We start from the raw sequence: 22,647 nt of genomic DNA on the forward strand, positions 1-22,647 counted from the left end.
AAGGGGTGGTAGCGAATGAGGTAGGACTGATGGTGGCCGATCGTGGACCGTGCCGTCGTCGGCGCCACATCACTTGAAGCGAAAGACGAAGCAGGGCCAATCGTAACACGTTTATTTCTCGCCGCACCTCAAGCTCTTGGCATAGCCGCGCGAGCGGCGAGGTAGAAATGATCATGATGAGCGATGATGATGCTGCAATAGGTCGTTGCTGCGCGCGACAATTTCAAGCAAATACTTGGTGGCTGCGAATCGACATGACACCAAGCCGCCAACAAATAACCACGCCGCCCGGCCACACTCGCCGAAGTTTCCCACGGTGTGGCCGTGGATAATTCTAAATGTTCTGAGCATTTTGCAAGTACACAGGTAGTGGGCGTGCACCAATAATAATCTAAGCTGAAAGAATGACAGCTTGCCTCGATGGCTATGGAATAAGCTCTGTGGGGACGCCCGCCTGACGCACATTTAGCCATCAGTACTGACAATGCCGTAGCAAAGCGTCACTCACGTCAAAAACGTGGCCGCTCTCGTGCAGGTTTCCCCTTTTTAATGGTGGCATCACGGATAGAACGATCCCACTACGATATCTTTAATCCAGCTCGAAGCCCTAAGGCGCCAGCAACGGCGCGCTTGCGCCGCCATAGCTATCAAAGCAATGAGGCACTGTTGTCTGCTAAGGCTCTCTCAACGTTGCACGCTCGCCGCCACCGCAAGTGGCACTGCGTGCGTCTTTCAAGGTGCCCTCTATAGGTCCCGAACGGAGTGTATAGGCACAGTCAAGTTCCCAGCCACGGTGGCACATTTCAATGGGGGCAAAATGCAAAAACAGATTTAGGTGCATGTTAAAGAACCCAGGTGGTTAAAATTAATTGTGTCATGGTTTTGGCATGTAAAGCCCCAGAAATTATTAAATACACACAATGAATGTTTACATGGGCGTTCACCATTGCTGTGCTGTAACTAACCAAATTGGGTGTGAATACTTGCGCTCCAAGCATTGGAGTTCTTGTTATTTGTGGTGAGTGCAGGGGTGAGTGTGTGAGTAAGACAGCGAAGGCAAGTAGTTAGGCAATCCGGTGCTTTTAAGTGCATCGAGCTACTTTCTGCAATCATTATTGAAGAGGATGTTGTGTTCAGAGTTTGGGAGGCGTAGCACAGTGACATTGTAATGAAGGAAGCAGCAGTGGCAAAACTTGACTTTTAGAGACGCATGCTCTTCTCACGGCTGGCACTCTTCACATCAGCATTGTTACCACGAGCACTTGCAGTCATTGAGTGACATCAGTTCATGTGTGTCTTTGGCTACATGACGCTGCACAGGTACAAGGCTTGCTACACTTTCTGTGCCTTGCTTTGTGTATTCTAGTGCCATGCTGTTGCTGTCAATGCCTTGCCCTATGCAGCTGTGCAGGCCTTTCCTACAGTGCAAGGTCTCTGCTAAGAATCAATAGGGACAAAAAGTTACTTTTGCTTCCAATTTGACATGTCTTAGTGCTATGTATTGATGCACTAAAACAAGTTTCACATTTTAGAGTGGGAACAGGAACACAGTTGCATGTTGATGACACACCTCCGGGATTATTTTAGGTAATCAAAACGGCAAGTTGGGTGAGTTGGTAGTTTGCTAAGGGCATCGTTTACTGAGGGCAGCGCGACCTGGACTGAGGACTGAGAACGTTTGTGTACGTGTCTCTCAGTCCTCAGTCCGGGTCGCGCTGCCCTCAGCAAACGATGCCCTCAGTATTTTAGGTAGCTGAATTTGGCGTACCTTAGTCACCGTTAGAAAGTATCTAAACTCAAATTCAAAATCAGGTACACATATACATTTTTACATCAAACTCAGTCTCGACAAAACACTTGGACATTCGCTTGACATTTGCACACTTTCTGTAGTACTGCATTTATGTGAACCAAGAGGCTAGCTCTAAAGCTGCAAGTGCACTTATATGCTTTAGTCTGCCTTTTATGCTTTCTGTTGCATATCTCACTTACGTTAGTGTCTCTCAGTACTAGCACTATTGAAAACTATGAACTGAAACAGATGTCCACCATACGTCAGAGCAGAATCTTACCATCTGTCTGGTAGCTACGTATTTCATTTTGTATTGTCCACTCGCAGGAATGTGATCGATGTATCTGCCCTGGACTCTCAGCTGGAGCAGCATGAATATCTCAATCGAGGCCGGCAGTACGCACAACGTGTCTCGGTGCTAGCGCTACCTGCAGTTGGGCTTCCATGCTTGCTTGGGGGAAACAGTTCTCCACAAGAGGTTCTCTCTCGTCCTCCTCTGGCACCACTGCAGTTACAAAAGGTATGCCTTTCTCTGAGCAGAGAGGTGAAGGTTTTGTGAATTGTTTTTGGGCAGTCTAATCACCTAATTGCACTTGCCTTCGAGATAAGAACCCCACTTCATAACATATTTTATTTTATTTATTTATCAATACTCTTGATTGGAGGCCGTCAGAGAGCACTTGCAAGACAAAATATGCAAGATAGCATTGCTGACGCAGTCAGGAACAGAGGGAGGCAAATACACAATAAAAGAGACTCTATAAGCAAGAAGTATAGGCAAAAATACATCAGCGTGTTATCAGTTTCACCACATCTGTTAGATGAAATAGATGAAATACAGCAAGGAATGTAAGTTTTAATGAGACAAATTGTAATTGTCATGTAGGAGCTATGTACCGTATTTACTCAAATCTAAGCCGATGTTTTTTTTTTTTCCGAAAAAAAAAAACGATGTGCGAAAGCGTGTAGTGGTGTGGGGGGGGGGGGGGGGGGTTGGCTTAGATTCGAGTACAATGATTAAGTTTTTTTTTTTCTGGCCTTGCGAATTTCGCGGGTCGGCTTATAATCAGGTACGGCCTAGATTCGAGTAAATACGGTATTTCCAGCTGAAGTAACAAGTTGAGTTAGCCCTGTTTCAAATTTGCTTACACTGTCTACTTTTAGTAGTTCATGTGGCAGCGAGTTCCATTCCCATGGTATTTGTTATAAGCATGCAGGCTAACAAAAAAAAAAAGTATCTAGATGCGGTATTGTTACTGGGAGATGGACTGTAGAAGACCAGAAGGGGGCACTTGATGTAGGCAGAATGGGTGCTCTGTAAAACATGGCCACGAATGATGTCATAGGGACACTGGTACAGAATGGTGTAGAGAGCCGAGGTCTAGTGACTAACAAGCTTACAGGTTCAGTAGACAAGCCAACGAAGCAACATGTATACTGCCGTCACCAACACGAACTTTGGGCAGAACTCGTTAAAAAATATATATAGCAGCTTACTAGGGATCCCAAGCCTGAAGGAAGTGCGGAGCTGGGCTGCCTTCTTTGCTTCTCTCTATTTTTCTCTTTCTTCTCTTGTTTTGCTCTTTTTCTCTCATCTCTCTGTTTTTTCTGTCTTTTTTTATCTCCGTTTCTTGCTTTCCCTCCGTATGTATTTGTCTTTTTCACTCTATGTTTCTCTTTCTTGCCCTTCTTTCTCTCTCTATTTCTTGCTTCCTCTTACTTTCTCTCTTTCTCTCTCTCTCACTTTCTCTTTCTGTCTGTCTTCCCTTTCTTTCTCTCTATTCCTCTCTTTCTTCTATTGTATGCTCCTTTCTTTGATTCTCTCTTTCTATTTCTGTCTATGCTATGCATTACTCTCTCCCCTCCTCCTTTCCCTCCTCCTCAACCTCACTTCCCTTTCCCACCACCTTGCTATGCCATGCTATACTACACAAGGCTATGATACGCTCTGCTAGCGTGCTTGGTTAGCAGAGTTTTTAGTGCGCTCTCCTTTGGCTCATGGGTAGGCGGGTTTGAATCCCACCTCGCCAAGAAATATTTTTCGCCAAGGATCTCTCTCTTTCTATTTCTTTCTCTCTCTTTCTATTCGTTCTCTCACCCATCAGTGTTATTCCATCCCGCGCCAGGGTAATCGGTGCACGTGTTTTGGGAGGGAAAAAATAGATGAAGAGAACTGAGAGGAAGAGGAGGACGAAGAGAGCACGTGCTGATTCATACCGAAGCTCCACTCTTCAAACGGGCTTTAGTAGCGGGTGGTGGTGTGGCATCATTCTTGCGCTGCACTATATGCAGCACGTTTTTGGTACCAAAGGGCTGGATACCCTTGCACGATGATGTGGCAGGGGTACTAAAGAGCCACGCGTAACGCTGTGTGACAACACAACTCTAACTCTTTGCTTCCTTGAAGCATTGGTGCTCTCATATGATGTCATCCACAGTAGAACAGCTCTTGTACATGAGCAAATTAAAGACGTCATAGGCATTGCCTTTAAGACTGTGGCTGACTTGATCAGCTTCGGGTATTTTGTCATCGACTATCTGACACAGAGCTAATACTCCTGCGTACATCCTGAATGCACACAAAGTTGACGTTTTGTACACAACATGGAAGTTTCTTGGCAGCTCGCTGGCACCCAACTGGCTTCCCATTGAATTTCTTCGGTTTCTGTTTGAAGGTGTCACAACTAGCAAATTCCGCCTCGTGTGTTTAGAACCAAACACTGGCTGTTCCCTTGAGATGGTAAATGACATCAGCCAGCATAATAGCTAAGTCCCAGTGGTTGAACTTGCCGGCTGACTCGTATTCAGTAGGCCAGTCTTTGACATTCATGGTATCGGTGCTGGAGGAAGTGCTGTTACAATTGGCCCTGCTCCGAAAGGGAAGCGACGCCCCCTGTTCTTCGAACAAGGCGTCAAAGAGCTACCTGCCTGCTGATAGCCGTTCAAGCATTTGAATTGTCCTCCCGAGACGGGAAGTAAGGCGCCATGCAGTCAGACACATCAAGGTTCGACGAGACGACCGTAATGGCTTTCTGTCACCAAATTTTTCTTGAAGAGACAGCGGCGTTAGCGCGGATGACAACAAGTCCTGCTAATTGAGCACTGAGGTACTTCGGAGCGGCAGACCTTTTGATGCGCCTGGTTGTCCGAGCGTGTGACTCATCACCCTACGCCTTCACACGGCAAGGAAGGACCCCCTTGGTGCCACAGGTGCAAAGTGCGGTGGCCTCGCCCCAGTCGAGGACGTTGACCTGGCCGGGTGTGGGCGGCACCTTCGTTAGTGCTGTGTGTTTGAAGTGATTTGACCGTCCCAGCTTGGAGCAATTCCCCCATCTAGGGATCTGGGGAAAAGAGACCCTTTAAAATTAGTCCCACGGGCTCACTCGAGAAAAAATCTTCATCATGTAACAGATGATGTTCGTCGTGTAATGAAATGCTCGCCACTTAAACAGTGTAAATAAACCACGTTAAGTTTCCCTTCAGTCTCATCATGTTGCTCGGGATTTTACAGTAGTCTCAAGTAGTCCTTTTTTCTGTGTTGCAAAGAAAACCCGGGAAATATTAAATAAGTCACGTACGTGACAGAGTGCTTACACACTGCTATTGTGCTGCTCTAAAGTGTTCATTTGGTAAACCAGGTCGCCTGCAGTGTTATATGGGCGATATATCGCCTCGGCAGCACTTGGCCAGCAGCAGGCATTTGTGCCATCACGCGACAAAAGCCGAAGACCCAGATGCCGGCCACCATCGAAACGTTCTGCCACTTCCCTGTGATGATACAGGCGATCTGGCTTGAGAGCAGCAGGATAGCAATGCGCAAACGCTCCGTCACGTGGCTTTTCTCAAATTATCGCAGGCTTCCTTTGCAACGCGGCAAAAAGGGCTACATTAAGCATATCATACAGGAAACAATTTAACCAGTAGTTCTTGAAGGTGCTCTACAACTCTGCATATCATCAGGTGGTCTTCAGCCTATAATTAAAAAGCTGGGTGATTAAATACAATTATTGGGTTATAGGGAAAATATATAACAGCTTGGTTCAGTTCACTTCCAACGTGCCTTTCATTTTTGAAGTCTTGACTCAAGTTATGTGAGATAACCTGTATATTTCTGCCAAAGACTCGCCCGTACTCATGCTCACCAGAATTCTATTCCGTCAGGTTTGCTCGGACTCGATGAGTCGCCAATATCCTGCTCAACCCAGCTTCCTCAGAAACAGACTCGCAAGAATTATAGATACTAGATAGACCAGCACACACTCGTGTTCACCAAAATTACACTCAGCTGGGCTCATTCGGACTTGCCAAAATCCTGCTCAACGCAGCTTACTCAGAAACAAACTCACAAGAATTATAGTTGGACTAGAGTCGTGCACGGGCTGCATTTCCGAGCCTGGCCCGGACCCACTGAATGCATCGAAGGCCCGCCCGAGCCCAGCGCCAAAGGGCTGCAACCCCGCCCGGCCTGGCCCGACGTACAAAAGCAAGTGCACGGGCCCGTTTCGGCCCGACGTTATGAAGGTTTGCTGCGGAGGCAAGTTATCATTTTCCGATAATGTGCCATTTTATTCAGTATATCAAAGTCAAACATAAGCAAATGACACATGACAGTCACTATATATACAGATTACAAGTTGTCATGCAAAAATAGCAAGCTGTCCAATGATTCGGGCTTCAGTGAACTGCGGCGCCCCTGCATCACATACCCCGCTGAACTGAAGTTCCGTTCGTTGCTCGCACTGGTAACCGGAATTGCCAATGTCTTTTTTGAAAGCATAGCAAGCTTGGAATTCAGCACAACATCTACAGTTTGGGCTTGATTCAGTCTTTACACCTGGCCCAGGCCCGAGATTAGAAGGCGTCAACCCACCCGAGCCGGTCCAGGCCGGGCTTTCGGGCAACCCGGAGCCCGTGCACACCTCTAAGATGGACTAACACACACTCATATTCGCCAAAATTACACTCAACTGGGCTGACTCGGACTCTGTGTCACCAAAATCCTGCTCAACCCAGCTCACTCAAACAAACTCACAAGAATTATAATTAGACAGACTAGCACACACTCGTGTTCACCAATGTTACTTATTAGAGTGCATAGAAGTCTCGTAAGGCGAAATGCTTATGTATATCGTGTAGGCATACGTACAAGCATTTGATACTGTGCTAGCACAACGGAATAAGCTGTGATCTGAGGACGTGCATGACGTACGCACACATGCGAACATGGTGTGGCTAGCAGGCGACGCAAGGAGCCATCCACACCACGCGGTTTCGTCCACTCGCCGCTAGGTGCCGACTCTGCTCGATCTCGCGGCCAGTAGGGCCAGGCTAGGTTTTTACTCCATGGCAGCTGGCCTGCCACATCGATGTTTCCACTTCCTGTACTCTGGTTCGTACACCTACTGACCATTTCCTCTCACTGTCCTCCTGGGCGGGGTTTCTGCACAGGTTGTAGAGACGCCTGCTCATTGTGTACTCGTACCTTACATAGTTGTGTATCTAAATACGCCCTGAGCCCACCGCTGATTGTTCATTAGGTGAAGACGTCATTGTCATTGCTTCCCATGTTGCCACTCCTTTTGTTCTGTATGCATTGTATGCATCTATTTTGCAATTTGGCTTCCGATTTTCTTTTACTTTTATGTATTTTATAACAAGAGGTCCTATTGAAGTGTTCACACTAAGGGACCCCCACACAAGTACATTCAATAAACTGAAACGGCCTTCGTAGGCCGGCTTGCTCCTTGCTTCGTGTGCCTCATAGCTTGACCATACGAGGTTGCCCTGGACAGCCTCGACTGCTAGACGTCCGTGACACGCCAGCACCAGTCCCCAACCTCACGTGGACCTCTTTCCAACCACTGGTGTGTTGCAGTGGACAGGCAGATGACGGCATTAGCAAATGTTAGCACTGGGACATGTACTGCTTTCCATAGTTCGCGCTCCAGTACAAACCCCACAAACTATGGCGTCGCAACACTTTGGCGGCTCTCACTGACGCCTGTCGAACATGCTCCTCTTGTTTGACAAATGGTTCTGCGGAGGTGCAAAAGTTTACGACGAGATACCAGTATTCGTCCGATACTGGAATGCTTCCTCCGTCGAGAAGCTGCACATCAATGACCTCCTCCACGCCCGAAAACTGCAGTATGTCAAATTTTTTAGTGTTCAAGTGAAGGCCAAGACTCTTCTGGTGGTCGGCCGCTAGTGTCACTAGACTTTGACACTGCTGCGTTCTGCCAGTAATACGAGATCATCGGCAAACACCTAGCCGGGCAGCGTCCATGTCTCCGCCACCTCATCAATCATGAGTCGAAATGCGCAGCCAACTCCAGATTCCACAAGTATACCTGCTCGAGTCCCGTCACATAGAGCATGTATAGCAGTGGAGACAAAGGGCAGCCTTGCCTGAGTCCTCTTGTCACCTTCACAGGCTGTGTTCTGGTGCCTCTGAAGCATGCCACCACTGAGCTATCTGCATAGAGCCGCCAGAGAAAGTCTTTGCACACACTCGGCATCTGCCGTTGTTCTAACTGGCAGAAAAACTCATGTGGCACACCATCGTAAGCCACCGTATGCCCAGCACGCCATCTCTCGCTCGACAGCGAAACTAATCACGCTAACGAATAATCCACTGGACGCGCATGCTATGCGGTGAAAACTACTTTACAGGAGGTGATAGCACCCCCACAGTTCATAATAGCAATGGCATCCATGCAGTTGCCGTGGCCATTCAACAGCAGAGAGCCTGCACTTAAATGAAGTGCGATTCTCATTATGCTACACTTAGTTTTACAGTCGCTGCGACTAACAGCTATTATGTAGAGCCTGTGATGTATTTCTTGCACTGCTGTTTGCAACCATGTTTCTCAAGCTAGCCTAAATCGTGAACTTGATAAATACAATCTCTTTCAATACTATTCATGCCATACTACCACAAGTTAGCTCAATTTACATAAATGAAAAACCTGGTGGTGGCGGCGTCAACACGAACGGTACCAAAACTCTCTAGTAGCGCATGCCAACATACCCCAGATAACAATTAAAGTGAATTAGAGGTGAATCAAATATGAATAAACAGTGAATCAAAAGTCGGAGCATAGGCTTTTGCCTGTGCTTTCCTTAGCATTTAACTAGAGGTACTGTCAATTTTTACCACTACCTTGAGATCGGACATTGTGGCAAAGAACTGAGTCACCTGACATCGGAGGCCTGGTGCAATAGGTGTCATTCTCTGCTACTAAATGGCACCGCAACCCTAGGGTACCTTGATGCCTGCGTGCTCCGCTGAGGGTGAGGACAGCTGCGTCGTCTGCTACGACGGCCACCATTGCGCCTCCCACCGCAGCTAGGCAGCATGCGAAACGCGCTACACAATGTTCTTGCGGTGCATGGATACGTCTGGAAATAAGTGCACGCTAGCGAGCTTTTTATTTTTTTTTTCTTTCTTGAAGCTTGGACAGCTTTTAGTGCTGTTGTTGCCTAAATGTTTATTAAGGGAGCATGTAATTCATGTAAGCTGACGGCCTGTGCATGTGTTATGCGCTAGAGGTAGGCGTAGACTCTGTTATGTTGAAAACGGATCGTCTTCCAAATGCCGGAAATGACAGAGTTAAGTCTAAAGCCTTACTGAACTTTCTCGTAAACTCTGCATTCCAAATACACAAATAATTGCTTAAAGTATTTGTATACATGTCAGCAATGACAGTCGTATATGTATCTCAACACACACATTTTAGTGTTGCGAAGCTACCTAAGCGTGATAAAGGTGGCTTATTTTGCTAAGTTTACAAACAATTTACTCGTTTATTATAAATGGCATCATACAAATTGTTCATAGGATAAAAGGCCGAGGGGTAGTATGGTGCAAATATCCTGCTAAAATGAAATAAAAGCTTCTTTATCATTATTATTGCTGACATTTCTTACTCACAATCTGTGGCCGCATTTGTATCGGCACTCGAGTTGCACCTTGAGTCCCTATCAAAACGATAATACGTTGTTGTGTAGTATGCCATAAAACTTTGCACATGCGCAGTACTATCTGTGCGTTTTTCCTTTTCTTTATTTTTTTTGTATGTGCAGTTTATTTTTCTGTATCTGCAGTTTTTTTTTTCCATGCTCAATTGCATGCACATGTTATTGAGCGTTTCCAATACTGTTTTGCATTTTGTACGGCAGGTCCACTGCGTCATTTATTTGTCTCTTTTATTAATAATATCGGGTTTTACATGCCAAGACCACGATATGACTGAGGCACGCCGTAGTGGAATACTCCACGAATTTCGCCCATCTGGTGTTCCTTAACAGCCTGCACTGACATCTTACAGTACAGGGGCCTCTAGCATTTCGCCTCCACCGAAGTGCGACTGCTGAGGCTGGGATCCAATCAGCGACTTTGGCGTCAGCAGCCGAGCACCGTAACCACTATACCACCGAGGCGGACGTTTCTTTAAGGCGAGAGCCTTAAGTGCCTCATCGAACGCGAAATTTGATCGTCCGCATCCCACGTCTGCGGCGTCCCACGACGTCAGAAACGAGTGTTGCAAAAAATCATGATACAAGTAATGCAAAAAATCGCATGCACACACACATGCACGCGCGCATGTGTGTGTGTATGTAAACGCCTGCCGTTCCCCCTATTAATATCCAGTGTACAGGTCATTTATTTGTGCGCATTAATGCTGTGCTGACAGAGGCAGTTACACAAATAAAGTGCTTCATGGCATAATTTGCTGACGACTGCCACTAGTCGCTTCACATTGATCGTGAGTGATTAAAAAAACAAGAACTGCATAATGATTTAAGACAGGATGAAAAGGTAACCTTGAAACACAGAAACAGTGAAGAATAAAAAAGATTTAACTGCACACATACATACATGGGCATCAGACAATACAGAAGGCGTACTTAAACCATGGAGAGGAATATAGAAAACAAGAACCCGCTGCGGTTTTCTAGTGGTTATGGTGCTTGGCTGCTGACCCAAAAGTCGCGGGATCGAACCCCGGCTGCAGCGGCCCCATTTCGATGGAGTCAAAATGCCAGAGGCCCGTGTACTTTGATTTAGGTACACGCTAAAGATCAACAGATGGCAGAAATTTCTGGAGCCCTTCAGTACGGTGTCTCTCGTAATCATCATGGTTTTGGAACGTAAATTCCAACAAATTATTAATATTAAAAAAAAAAAAGAAGCACATCATCTGCAGACAAACACGCATAATATGTTCCATGATACATTTCACATCACAAAAAAAAACGAAAGCAAAAATCAAAGGCAGATACAGGACCAATTAAGTGCAGTAAGGAATGTTCGCGAAGTAAAATGCAGGATTCATGCACACGTGAACCAAAATCTTTTAATCACACAGCTGATATAAGTGTGTCCATTTTTTTATGCAAGGTTGACGCCGGTACAAGTTTTGCTTGCATGTCCATTCAAAATACCGGCTGGAAACTTACCCTGCAAATGGATGATGTGTTTGTCAGATGCCACTTGTCACGTTTGATTTTTGCTGTCCAAAGAAGCCTTCTTTTCGGGTCTCTTGGAAGACTATACAGCTTCCAGCATTCTTGAAATGATTGGTGCACTGCGGCACACAACACCCGGCCATGGTCACAGTAGTGAGCGCATAAAACTGGAGGGAAACGAGCACCGACCTAACAGCAGCACACATGCCACGCACAAGTGACCCGGCGGAGAAGCCAAGATGGCGGCCACGCTGCCACCAAGGCCGAGAAGGTGGCACCTGCCCTTTCAAAAGCTGACACCAGTTTAAGCGGGGACACGCACATCGAGGCACTCTACACAACTCTACACAGCAACTCCATCTGTAGTAACGTACCAGCACATTCCGTCGTATACGCGAGGTAGCTCGCACTGGATAAATGTATGTTGCCACCACGATTCACAAAGGACATTATGAGCAGTAATCATCATAGCCAGCCTTTTAGTGGTTGGATTCATCTCTTCTTCGTCGCCTCTGAAAGTTACTTTCTCGACACACTGATCTATGCTGTGGCAGGAAGCTTGAACAAAAAGAGTTAAAGCCCTTTGGATGAAGCAGGTTCTGTATGCTTCAAAAGCGTAGGGTTGAAGGCTTTTTCTTTTTCCACTTTAAAAGTGCAATTGGGATTCATGGCGAACCCACACATATTACGTAGTTTGTACAGAGGACCTGTGAAAGGCTAGCGCTCATTGGCATCTTTATGTCAGTTATTCACACAGTGGCTTGCCATAGTCCAACACCTCTGCCAAAGCTACACTTTACTTTAGTAGCTGTGCTGTAATAACCTGGTTCGTGTCATGCACCATGTTGCAGATGGATGCCCTGATGGAGAAAGTCCAACAAGTACTAGCCGATGTACAAGTTGAGCACAAGGAGGACCTGGTAGTCCAACTCTGCAGTCCACCGTAGCCATGTCTAGTACAGTGCACCTCCTTTGGCCTACTTGAACTGTTTTCTTGTACATACGCTGCCATAAAATGCCTTCACATTCGTGGTCACCAGTGTCTTTTATCATCGCAGTGTGACTGAGAAGGTTGCATTTCGCCATAAATCTGTTGCGGATTTGACCCTCGAATGAAGCATTTATACAAGACGTGAATTTATGTATTGATATCTTTTTCATGTTGGAGGGGGGGTCCCTCTGTTGTTTGCTGCCATTGAGCATGGTCGAACATTGCATTCCAGCACAGGGGGTCACATTTCAATGGAGGTGAACTTCAAAAATGCCCCGCGGTTGCCATTTTGCAACTCAATTCTTAAAATTCTCTTTGTCTGCTTTCCCTTATAGCTATGTTTCATTAAAAAAATCTCCTCTGACAATCGCCCATTCTACCACAGACATAAGCGGTAGAAAACATTGCAAGAGAGCATGCATTGGCAAAGTTGATGGAGGAAACCATGTTAGCTGTTGCCACTGCCCTAAGAATTAAAGAGTTTTAGTTTGTCCGCAAGCTTCTTGCCATTTGCGGATTACATAGTTACCGGGATTGTAAACGGAACGGTGTGGCTCAGAGCTCCAATTGGACATGCGGATGTCCTTGCGCTAATGAAGTGGATGTTGCTTTGCTGCTAGTGTAAAATGTACTTTTCTTTTTTACGTCCCAACTCCGACATCTGCAGGACAACCGGTTGATCTTCGTTCCAGGGTATTAAAAATAGTATTTTTTCTGTGTACATCCTGTGGATATTCTCATTGGATTTGTAGCAGACGTTTACAACATGGACCACAAAGGGAATGTCACAGGACGTTGCATCCTCCTAAAAAGACAGGGCGTGCAAACACTGACACAAGAAAGAAGTCGGGACACCACAAACGCGACGTTTGTGGTGTCCTGACTTCTTTCTTATGTCCGCGTTTGCACGCTCTGTCTTTTTAGAATTAATACTTACCAACTAGTTCAGCTCTGTTATTCTTGCATCCTCGTCACTTCAATGTCTTGGTTTTATATCATATGACTGTTTCAAGATCATTCTGCTGCACCGCGTATTCATATGGTTCAGATACATTCACCATTCTGCAAGTTTGGGTGTGTAGCCCAGGTCTGTTTGAATTAAATTAGGGCATTAAATAACGAAAAAAAGGTGTGTAGCTCAGTCGTTCAAGGGACTGACAACCAATTTTTATTGTTCCTGTTCTCTATAGTGCAACGAAAAGCTTACATTTCAGAGTGGTAGTGCGGAAAACTCCATGAAACATTTTTTATCAATTTTTCGATCTACAGCGCCGATGAAGTCGTACACGCAATACATACTGCTATCAGAGTGGTAGGTGAGCGCGAGCAGCGAGAAAGTTCGTGCGCTGCCAGTGTGTGCTCGCCGTGGCTCGGCATGGGTCCACTAGTCTCCACATAGGCAGCGCCCTTCTCAGCGTCAGCTCCGTTTCAGTAATCATAGAACAAAGTGGGAAATCTTCATAATATATGGAATAACTTTAAGCACGAGTTATGGTGCGCCTGAACAACACCAGACTACTTAACAACAATCCGAACGACTCCTTTGCGTAGTACAGAGGCGTAGCCAGAAATTTTTTTTCGGGGGGGGGGGGGGGGTCGGCAATGCTTTATGTATGTTCGTGAGTGCGTTTGTGTGTGTGCGTGTATATATACGCAAGCAAAATAGAAAAATTGGGGGGGGGGGGGGGAGGTTGAACCCGAACCCGTCCTCCCCCCCCCCCCCCTCCTGGCGTAGTACCAAGGCTTGTCCGCCAGGCGATGCAACGTGCCGGTTTTTGTGACCTCCAAAAGCAATCCGCCTTTCTCCTTGCGGGAAAGTCTTGAAACGCTGTGGTAGGGTCTCCCAAGGCTTTCGATCTCGCAGGCTTTTGTTCTGGTTATCCCGGATCACTCCGCGACTCTCCGCCCCCCTACCAATACGGCAGGGGGTAGGGTAGCACAGAAAAATGGAAAAGGTGGATTTAGAAATTCAAACCTTAGCTATATAATCGCGCGAAGAATTGATCACTTATGCCACTTGAATTCACAGCGCGAGTACCAGGGCACGGTACTGCACCGCGAAAAAAAAGTTAATTTTGTTTTTTACATCGTTTGCTTTACCGTGATTCGTTAGTCTTACAGGAGTACGGCGGACGCGCCCTTTTATCGTTGAGCCGGCAGAATTTGCTTTTAGAGTTGCCGGAATGATTCCGTAACGTAGAGTTTGTAGGAAACTCCACGGTTGCGGTCCCTGTTGTCTATCGGCATAGCGTCTTTCATCTGGCTAACGTTCGCCTGCAGCGTGTCGGCATTAAACTTTTGCAAAGACGAAATTTTCCCGGGGGTGCTATCCTGGACACTGTCATATTCGGCCATCTTGACAAATTTTGGTAATGATGGTATAAGCCAATCGGAGAGGCCGTAGCAACCTTTCCGAGCCATTCAGACTTGACCAATGGCGCATTTCGACAACATGGCGGAATTTGACATTGTCCAGCATCATTGATCTGCAGGTAGAACGCTCTATGTAGACTTGTCCTAGATAGGGTAGAGCATGGGGAGATTGGGTTTTCATTTCACCAGCGCCATATATTTCAACAAAGAATTCAAATAAACTGATCTCTTTTTCTTTCTTCTTATTTTTTTCTGTATAAGCGTACGTTGATGTGTAGTCTAGTGGGTGAGAATCTTGTATTTTTTATTTTTGAGTGTCATCCAATTTTAATAAAATTTTCGTGGGTGACCAAAACGGTACAAGCCTTTAGAAATCTTGCATTTATCGACTTTTGAAATTTCCATCCATCTTTATTAAAACCCTTTGAGGGTCAAAGACATACGAGCCACAAGACGGTAAAAGACGTACATACATGTACGTACGTCATGCCTGTATGTTTAGAACGCGTGCCTTTTTCGATCATTTCTCTTGCTTGGCATGTGCTGCCACACGGCGGGAATACGTGGAATTTTTTTCCTTGCACCGATGTCTCTCTGCCGTTTTTTTATGCTTTACTACATTCTAGCCACTGTAGCTTTACTACAGCGGTGCGCCGGCTAGTTTCGGTTTCGTTCTTCGGCCGGTTCCCGCTTGATGCCTGGCTTAGAATCTTTCAAAAGATGACGGATTTGTTACCATCTCATTTTACTATCTCGTTTATTGCTCCCCGGTTCGCGATTACGCCTGCTTCCATGCAGGCGCTGGCTGACACAAACGATGGCGTTGTGGTTGCGTTTCCTGTTTCGGGGACTCGCAAAAACCGCTTACGTTTCGTTGGCGATAAGACGAATGATTATTATAGGTTTCGGACTTGTTTTTGCCTTCCGGACGCGCTTACAACTTCACAGTTCTCTTTAGTGCGCTCACCCGCGCAGTTTGCGCTATGGAAGTGAGCGCCGGTCTCTTGGCTGCAAAAGTGAGCCTAGCAGCGATTCGGAGACTGGCGAATCGGAATCTGATTCAGTAAACGTCGGCCCGCCATACGAGGCGTTACTTACGAGCTAAGGTTGAGATGTTGATGTGCAGCGACCACTCAAAAGTGTGCGCGCCGAGACGATGCTGACTGGATAAAAAGTGGCTTTTCTCCCTCCGTGTTTCCATTGACGCCACTACGTGCACTTTTCTTGCAGTGTTGAGTCTTGAACCTAGGCCCTTTCGCTCCGAAGGTGGACTTAAGTACAGGCATGACGTACGTACATACAGGCATGACGTACAGGCATGACGTACGTACATGTATGTACGTCTTTTACCGTCTTGTGGCTCGTATGTCTTTGACCCTCAAAGGGTTTTAATAAAGATGGATGGAAATTTCAAAAGTCGATAAATGCAAGATTTCTAAAGGCTTGTACCGTTTTGGTCACCCACGAAAATTTTATTAAAATTGGATGACACTCAAAAATAAAAAATACAAGATTTCCAAAGGCTTACCTTTTTGGTCAGAAATGCACCCACAAAAAGGTTTAGTAAAATTGGATGAAACTTTCAAAAAACGAGAAAAAGAAAACTTGGAGGACGCTCGAGCTTCGCTTTCAGGGTACGTAGAATGCGATAGCCTAATCGGACCGTGTTCGTATCGCCTTCCCAATCTCTAGCCTGTTTTCGCTTCTCGGTGGACATCTAAACCGCGCCGCAAGGAAAGCCAAAGTGCGGACGCCATCCGGGTCCAATATCCATGCATGCAGCGTGACGAAACACAGCCACAAGGCAGGACTAGAGTGCAGGACGATGCCGTTTAAAAGCGCACGCACGTTAGAGGCGCCCGTGGGCCCTTCGCACCATCTCGCAGGTGATAGTCAAGCCGCTGAAGAACCTCCGAGATGTGCGCACCACCAACGGTAAATTATGTATATAGATAGCTCGCGGTTAGTGTGCCAGAGGATGTGTACGTGGTGGCCCAGCGGCTAAACGCATCGCGCCACGGAACGAGGGGTCGTAGGTTCGAACCCTCATTGCCGCTCGTACCGAGGATTTCTTACTTCTTTATTTGCATCTACCTCGAATTTTCATTCACAACCAGCGACGCCCACGCCGACACCGTAGTTTCTGCGAAACGAGCTCTTTGACGCTCTCGCGTTAATACAAGATTTCCAAATATGTACAGGCTTCATAATTCTCACCGGCAAAATACATAGTTTTGCACTATCTCTGGATCGGTCCACTCTGGCGACTATTTCAAATCGACAATCGGAGTTCTGCACTGTCTCACAGTGTCCTTCCCATGTAACACAAAACCTCTAAAAGACGTCTCGAAGCGGCTACGGACGGCTATAGACGTCTTGGTTTACGAGAAGATCAAGAATAGACATTTTTGCAAAATAAAGCACTCGCCTCTCAAATATGCCTGCGTACTGTCTATTACCGTTTTCAACAGCTACGACATAGCCAGAGTGTATTCTGCCACAGAAGTCCACAACGTCTACTTTGAGACATTTTTAGACATTGTGGGGGAAAGTGAGCGCGCAACGACTATTTAAATGATTCTTCAAATGTTTTGTCCACGAGCGCAAAGACGCCAAAAGGGCATGTCTAAAGAGCGGTGACTGTCGCTTTAGTGAAAGAAGAGACGCAGAAAACAAAGCCCTCAAAATAATTGGTTTCGCTCCGTAACGCGGGTTTCTATCAGCAGGCGGCTAAGGCCGCGCAACGCTCGCGCAACAGCGAACGACAACAGAAGCAAACGCAGGCAAGCCAGGCAAGCATGCTACTGATGCTACGCAGTCGGAGGCTCGAAGCGGGTGTTGTCGAAGCGCGCATGTTTACCCCTGCATTCAAGAACATCTTTTCGCTCGGCGCTCCACCTTCACTCAATGTCCATGGCAGACACACCTATTGGCAGGAATGGTCACTAAATATTGAGCAATAGGCGGGATCATTTTGTGAGAACCGTTGTGTCTTTTCTGTTGAATGGTGACGCTGTGCTCAGCTCGGTCAAGTGAAGGGTGAGGCTTGTTTCAGAATACTTGTTCCTTCCTCCCCCTTTCCCCTCTTCCTCCACTAGTTCGCGCCAGCCGCCAGTTCGCGGCGGCTCGATCGGCAGCAGAGCTAGGCGACGGCCGGCGGTCATTTGCGTTTTGTGTAGCGTTGTCAGCTTTTGTTTGTGAACGGATGAACGGATTACGGGCTGCTTGGCATCAAGTAACGGTGATCATACTGTCTGTCGCATATTTTCCATCAGTGTTTGGTGAAACAAGCTTTACTGTGCTTTTTGCGACGGTACGTTCGTCGGTACGTTCGTTACAAGAAGCGATTGTTCTGCTCACCACCTTCGTTGCAGCCAGACAAACAGCTAAGAACGTGTGGACGTTCGGATAGAGTGCTTTTTTTGGTAAGTGCACCTGGCTTTTCGTCGTTTTTACTGAAAGGTTTTAGAATTGTGATTAAAATGTGAACAGTTCTTTGCTAGGTTGAACCGCGTGGTCGAACGCGAAACTATAGGCCTGACTGGCTGCCCAGGCGGCGCTGCGAAAATGGTGCTAAAAAGCGCCCCCTACGACAAGTTCTTTGGTTTCGAGTAGTCAGACTGGCGGTCGCATGCAGCACTAAGCTCAGATGCGCAATGGAGCCGCCGCTGTCGGTTGTGCTGCGCTTTGGATCTCGGCCAGTTTCTGGCGTGGCTGAGTTCTTCAGGCCAAGCAATCTGCGTAAACGCAAAAAGCTCGTCAGCGTCAAGTATGTTTACGACGTGCAGGAGATTGAAGGAACCATTTCGGCGCGCTGCAACTCGCAAGTGCAGCGAATCTCATACGACGTTGAACTCGAGTTAAGTTTTACGAGGCATGCTCGCGCGATTAACGACAGTGCATAAACGAAAAGATTGCTGTTAAGAAAGCCGACATGATTTGCATTACACGACGAAACGGAATCAAGAAAGGTGCAGTGACGAAGGCTAGCCGTCGGCGGCCCGAATGAGCGCATTCGCGTCGTGTGCCGTTTTCTGCCGCATTCAGTCGCAAACACACTTTTTCCCCATGCACGGTCGTAATTTTCAACATTTGCTTCTAGGGAATTCGTCAAATTCTGTCAGCGTGCGGTGGCGGTCGAGAAGCGACTGCGCGCAATGTTTACAGCCGGCCGCTGGAAGCAGCGGCTGTAAGCTGCCGGAAAAATCGTAGGCACATACGCAGGGTGACTCATGGCATCGTTTTTCTCGTTTCGCACGAAATGCCGGCTGCATATCCTCGTGATCGCCGTCGGCAGCCACTGCGTGCCGTCTGGACTGCACACAGGGAATATATACATATATAAACGCGTGCACGTGCGTACGAAAAGTAATCAGCACGTTACGTTGCAAACCACGTTTCGCTCGCGTACTCACTTCACGCGTCGGACGGCACGTATCCAGCGGTTCCGTCGCTCCACTTCGTACGACTTTCAGGGGAACCAGTAAAACCGCACATTAGGATCCTTACCCCCATGTTCGAGGCAATTAACCACGCAACAACAACGGCGGCGACCGCGCTTCGGGACCGCGCGCTGCTCAGAGCCGTCGCCCAGACCACCTGCTTTCGGCACGGTTTGTTGAAGCAGGGATCGCTCGTCAAACATGTCAGACTCTGCAGGCATAGCGGCCAAGTTCCTGCGTACGTTTTAAGCACTTTTTGAGCCTGAAAACTGGGCGCAAAATCAAGTAAAACGCTTAAAGCAACTGAGAACTGCGTAACTCGCCGGTCGGCGTCCATTTTTGACTACCCAAGCAACTTCGGCGCACGCCACCAGGCTCCGCCACAGTACTCGAAACTCCAGAGTAATTATGTTTTGCGCGTTACAGCTTGTGGCTCCACGCACGCACGCTAGTGACAGGCCGACATAGTTTAAGCAAGCATGCTTACAACTATGCCGGCCTGTCGCTGACAAAGTGCAAAGCTTCTACCGTATAGGCGCCTCGCCTGTAGGTGTGGTTATGATCGATTGTCGTTTCTTAATACATGACAGCATTTTATCATATCTGTAATTGGAAATGTTTCTTTAGAGTGACTTGATGATCTGTTATTTGTTGTAAATCCTGCGTAGCTTACTTGCTTTCTCTGTATGCAGCTTTTCTTCACTGCTGTTTGTGCAAGATATTGGGCCTGAGACCACGCCAGCTAATGCGGAAGCCAGTGCAGTTTCTTTGACGAGACTTGGAGTGCACTCATGCAGAATTTTATTTACGTTGCTGCCGTGCCACTCAGCTTCACCTTGTGCGGTCACCTTCCGACGTGTTTTGTGCCACATTTGGTTGTGCTTTATTCATTAATAAAGGCTATTTGACAACATCATGGGATAATTTATTGTTGCTGAGAAGCAGGATTATTTATTTGCGCGCTCTCCGCTAAACGTCATTTATGTAGTACAGTATACGTGTTGATTCCGTGCTTACGTGTTCAAATTTATTATAAACCTATGTCTTTTATATGAAAATTGGATATGTATGGTGTGCTGAAGTAGCCAATAATTCACGCGGCATATATGAGTGACCGCAACAACTTGATTCGGTCCGCAATAAACGCGAGTAAATTCAGCGTCGAAAATTTATATATACAACAGTGAGGACATGCGTGGGTGAACAGGTATGTACGTATGTTAGTGATCTTGCTTGATTGTTTGGTCACTTGCTCGACGACTGACATAGGAAGTGGGAGGAAAAACAGGAAAGTGCTCTCGCGGGAGCTCTTTCGGTCCCTTCAATCTCTATCTTCCTATGGTAGCCGTCAGGCTGCCGACCAAACATGTTGCAAAGACAGTTATAATAGTTTATTTTATATTTCGAAAGTCCAAAATTTCGAAAACGCCGAAAAAACAAAAACGTCTAGAAAACGCCTTAACTTGGTCTTGTCAAAACATCTTTTAAAGACGTCAACTAGCGGGACATTAGCACAGCTATCAGACGTCGGATAGACGTCTACGGCTACGGGAATGTCTTGACCAAGACGTTTATTAGCCCTTTTTGATAGCCGTTCAAGACGTCTTTTAGACGGGAAATAGCTCCTTTTGTGTTACATGGGTTTTGGTACAGCTTAAAAAAAAACATGGCTGATCGCTCTGTCATAGCAATCGGTATAACACGAAAGTGAAATGTGTCTTCACAGACGTAGTTGAGCGTTTTTTTTTTGTGCATTGTTTCGCCACAAGGGCGAAGGAATGAATGCTATAGCAACAAATTGTAATGTCACGCGAAGAACGGCAAGCAGCTCGAAACTTGCAAGGCGCTGCTCAAGCAGAAAGGACGCACGGAAAGTACATACACAGGATGAGCGCGAACCAACAACTGTCACAGCTCGACAGTTAAAGCGCGCTGCTCAAACAAAACGAGGACATACTCAGAAAGAGCGCGAATTGTCACAGTTGTAACTTATTTGTGTGTGAGCAGCGCGCTCCTTTCGCAAAAGCGGCCGCTGCGGTGAGCGAAGTGACCTCCGTGTTCTCTAACTTCAACGCAAACTTGCGGCGAGAGCACAAGACGTACAAACCACCACCAACACGAGATAAGCGCGCGCGCACTAGCGACCACGCCCTGTTGAGGCGCGCTCATCGCAACGCGTGGGACGACGACGTTTAAAGGGGTACTGACACAAATATTTTGACCTCACGTTTTTTTGCTGCAATGTGTTGCTGGGTCATAACACGGCACATCGTTTGCTGCAGCGCGCGACAGATAATTAATTACAGGCTCCTCATTACCGACCAGTGTCGTACGTCAGTTTCGGTTTCAAAAACTCCGGGTGCAATAATTACTACGTCACCACCTTGTGCAGCGCTCAAACACGTCAGCACACAGAACTGTGACGCACTTCCGCGCGGTTCGCGAGCAGCGCGAGCAGCCGCTAGCCGAAAAGTAGGTTGTCGCCGCGAGATCGCCGCGCAGCGGCGCTTCGCCGTAGGCGGTTTGAGTCGATTGTCGGCGAATAAAGCGCGTTGACTGCAGCCTAATGGTGATGTATACGACCTCCATTGCCACATTAATGCACGACGCCGAACTAACGTTCCTGTTACGTGTGACAGAAGCGCCATCATCTGCAAATCAAGGGGGTACTACTAGCCTTCGGTCACAATCGTGTTTTGCACTGCGCTCGATGTTTTTTCTTGCTTTATTTGTACGTGTTTAACCTGTGTACTGACTATACCACAATATAAATAGTGTTGCGCGACTGAGCCAATTAAGATTTACTTCTTGCTCTAGCGGCTAGAAAAAAAAAGCCTCTATTTCTAAGTGAAGTAGAACTTCGTGCACTCTACTTTTCTGTTTGCATGAATACGCGTATACCGCTATAGAAATGCGTGGCTTCTTTTTTACCGCTAACCGGCCTTTGCAGACGCTAGTTCTCACTTTGCGGTATCACAATGATTTCGAAATCGCCAACACTTTACGAGAGGGCGTCGCTAAAATTCTACATTCACACCTCGACATTTAGTACTTCTTTCGTTTAGGACGGCGCCAAATGCACTATGTGATGTGCTTGAATGACAAAGTGGCACCCATATTGATATTATTTTGGCGAATGGACGGTACGATGGTTATACATAGCGTCATACCGACACGTGCAAGCACTCACTTATTAGAGTACATACAAGTCTCGGAAGGCGAAATGCTTGTGTATATCGTGTGCATATCGTGTATATCATGTACAAGCATTTGATACTGTGATTGCACAACGGAATAAGCTGTAATCTGAGGACGTGCATGACGTACGCACACATGCGAACACGGTGTGGCTAGCAGACGACGCAAGGAGCCATCCACACCACGGGGTTTTGTCCGCTCGCCGCTAGGTGCCTACTTTGCTCGATCTCGCGGCCATAGAACTAGAACCAACTTCATAGTGGCGCGAACGGGTGGTTTCAGGCGTTCCTCTTGGCGAAGAAAAATCCAGGTGGCGCCAGTGCAACTTTTTCTAGTCGCAACCCCCGTTCTGCTGTAGGCGCTTGCGCGCGTTTCTTGTG

At 46.9% G+C, this 22,647-nt stretch overlaps 1 protein-coding gene across 1 annotated transcript; it reads left to right on the plus strand.

Annotated features, from left to right (window-relative positions):
* Positions 1-1,306: 1,306 nt before the first annotated feature.
* LOC119382322 (ragulator complex protein LAMTOR1-like) lies at positions 1,307-12,299 on the plus strand. Its single transcript, XM_037650023.1, has 3 exons — positions 1,307-1,320; positions 2,120-2,312; positions 12,115-12,299. The coding sequence occupies exons 1-3, from the start codon at positions 1,307-1,309 to the stop codon at positions 12,208-12,210; spliced, it is 303 nt and encodes a 100-aa protein (XP_037505951.1). The 3' UTR covers positions 12,211-12,299.
* Positions 12,300-22,647: the final 10,348 nt, after the last annotated feature.

This window comes from Rhipicephalus sanguineus, chromosome 2 (genome assembly GCF_013339695.2).
Source record: "Rhipicephalus sanguineus isolate Rsan-2018 chromosome 2, BIME_Rsan_1.4, whole genome shotgun sequence".
NCBI lineage: Eukaryota > Metazoa > Arthropoda > Arachnida > Ixodida > Ixodidae > Rhipicephalus > Rhipicephalus sanguineus.

What these genes read in the sequence shown, in the direction of transcription:
- LOC119382322 (XM_037650023.1), top strand. An exon ending in CACCACTGCAGTTACAAAAG is followed by an intron (nt 2,313 to 12,114) that starts GTATGCCTTTCT and finishes ACCATGTTGCAG; the next exon opens with ATGGATGCCCTGATGGAGAA.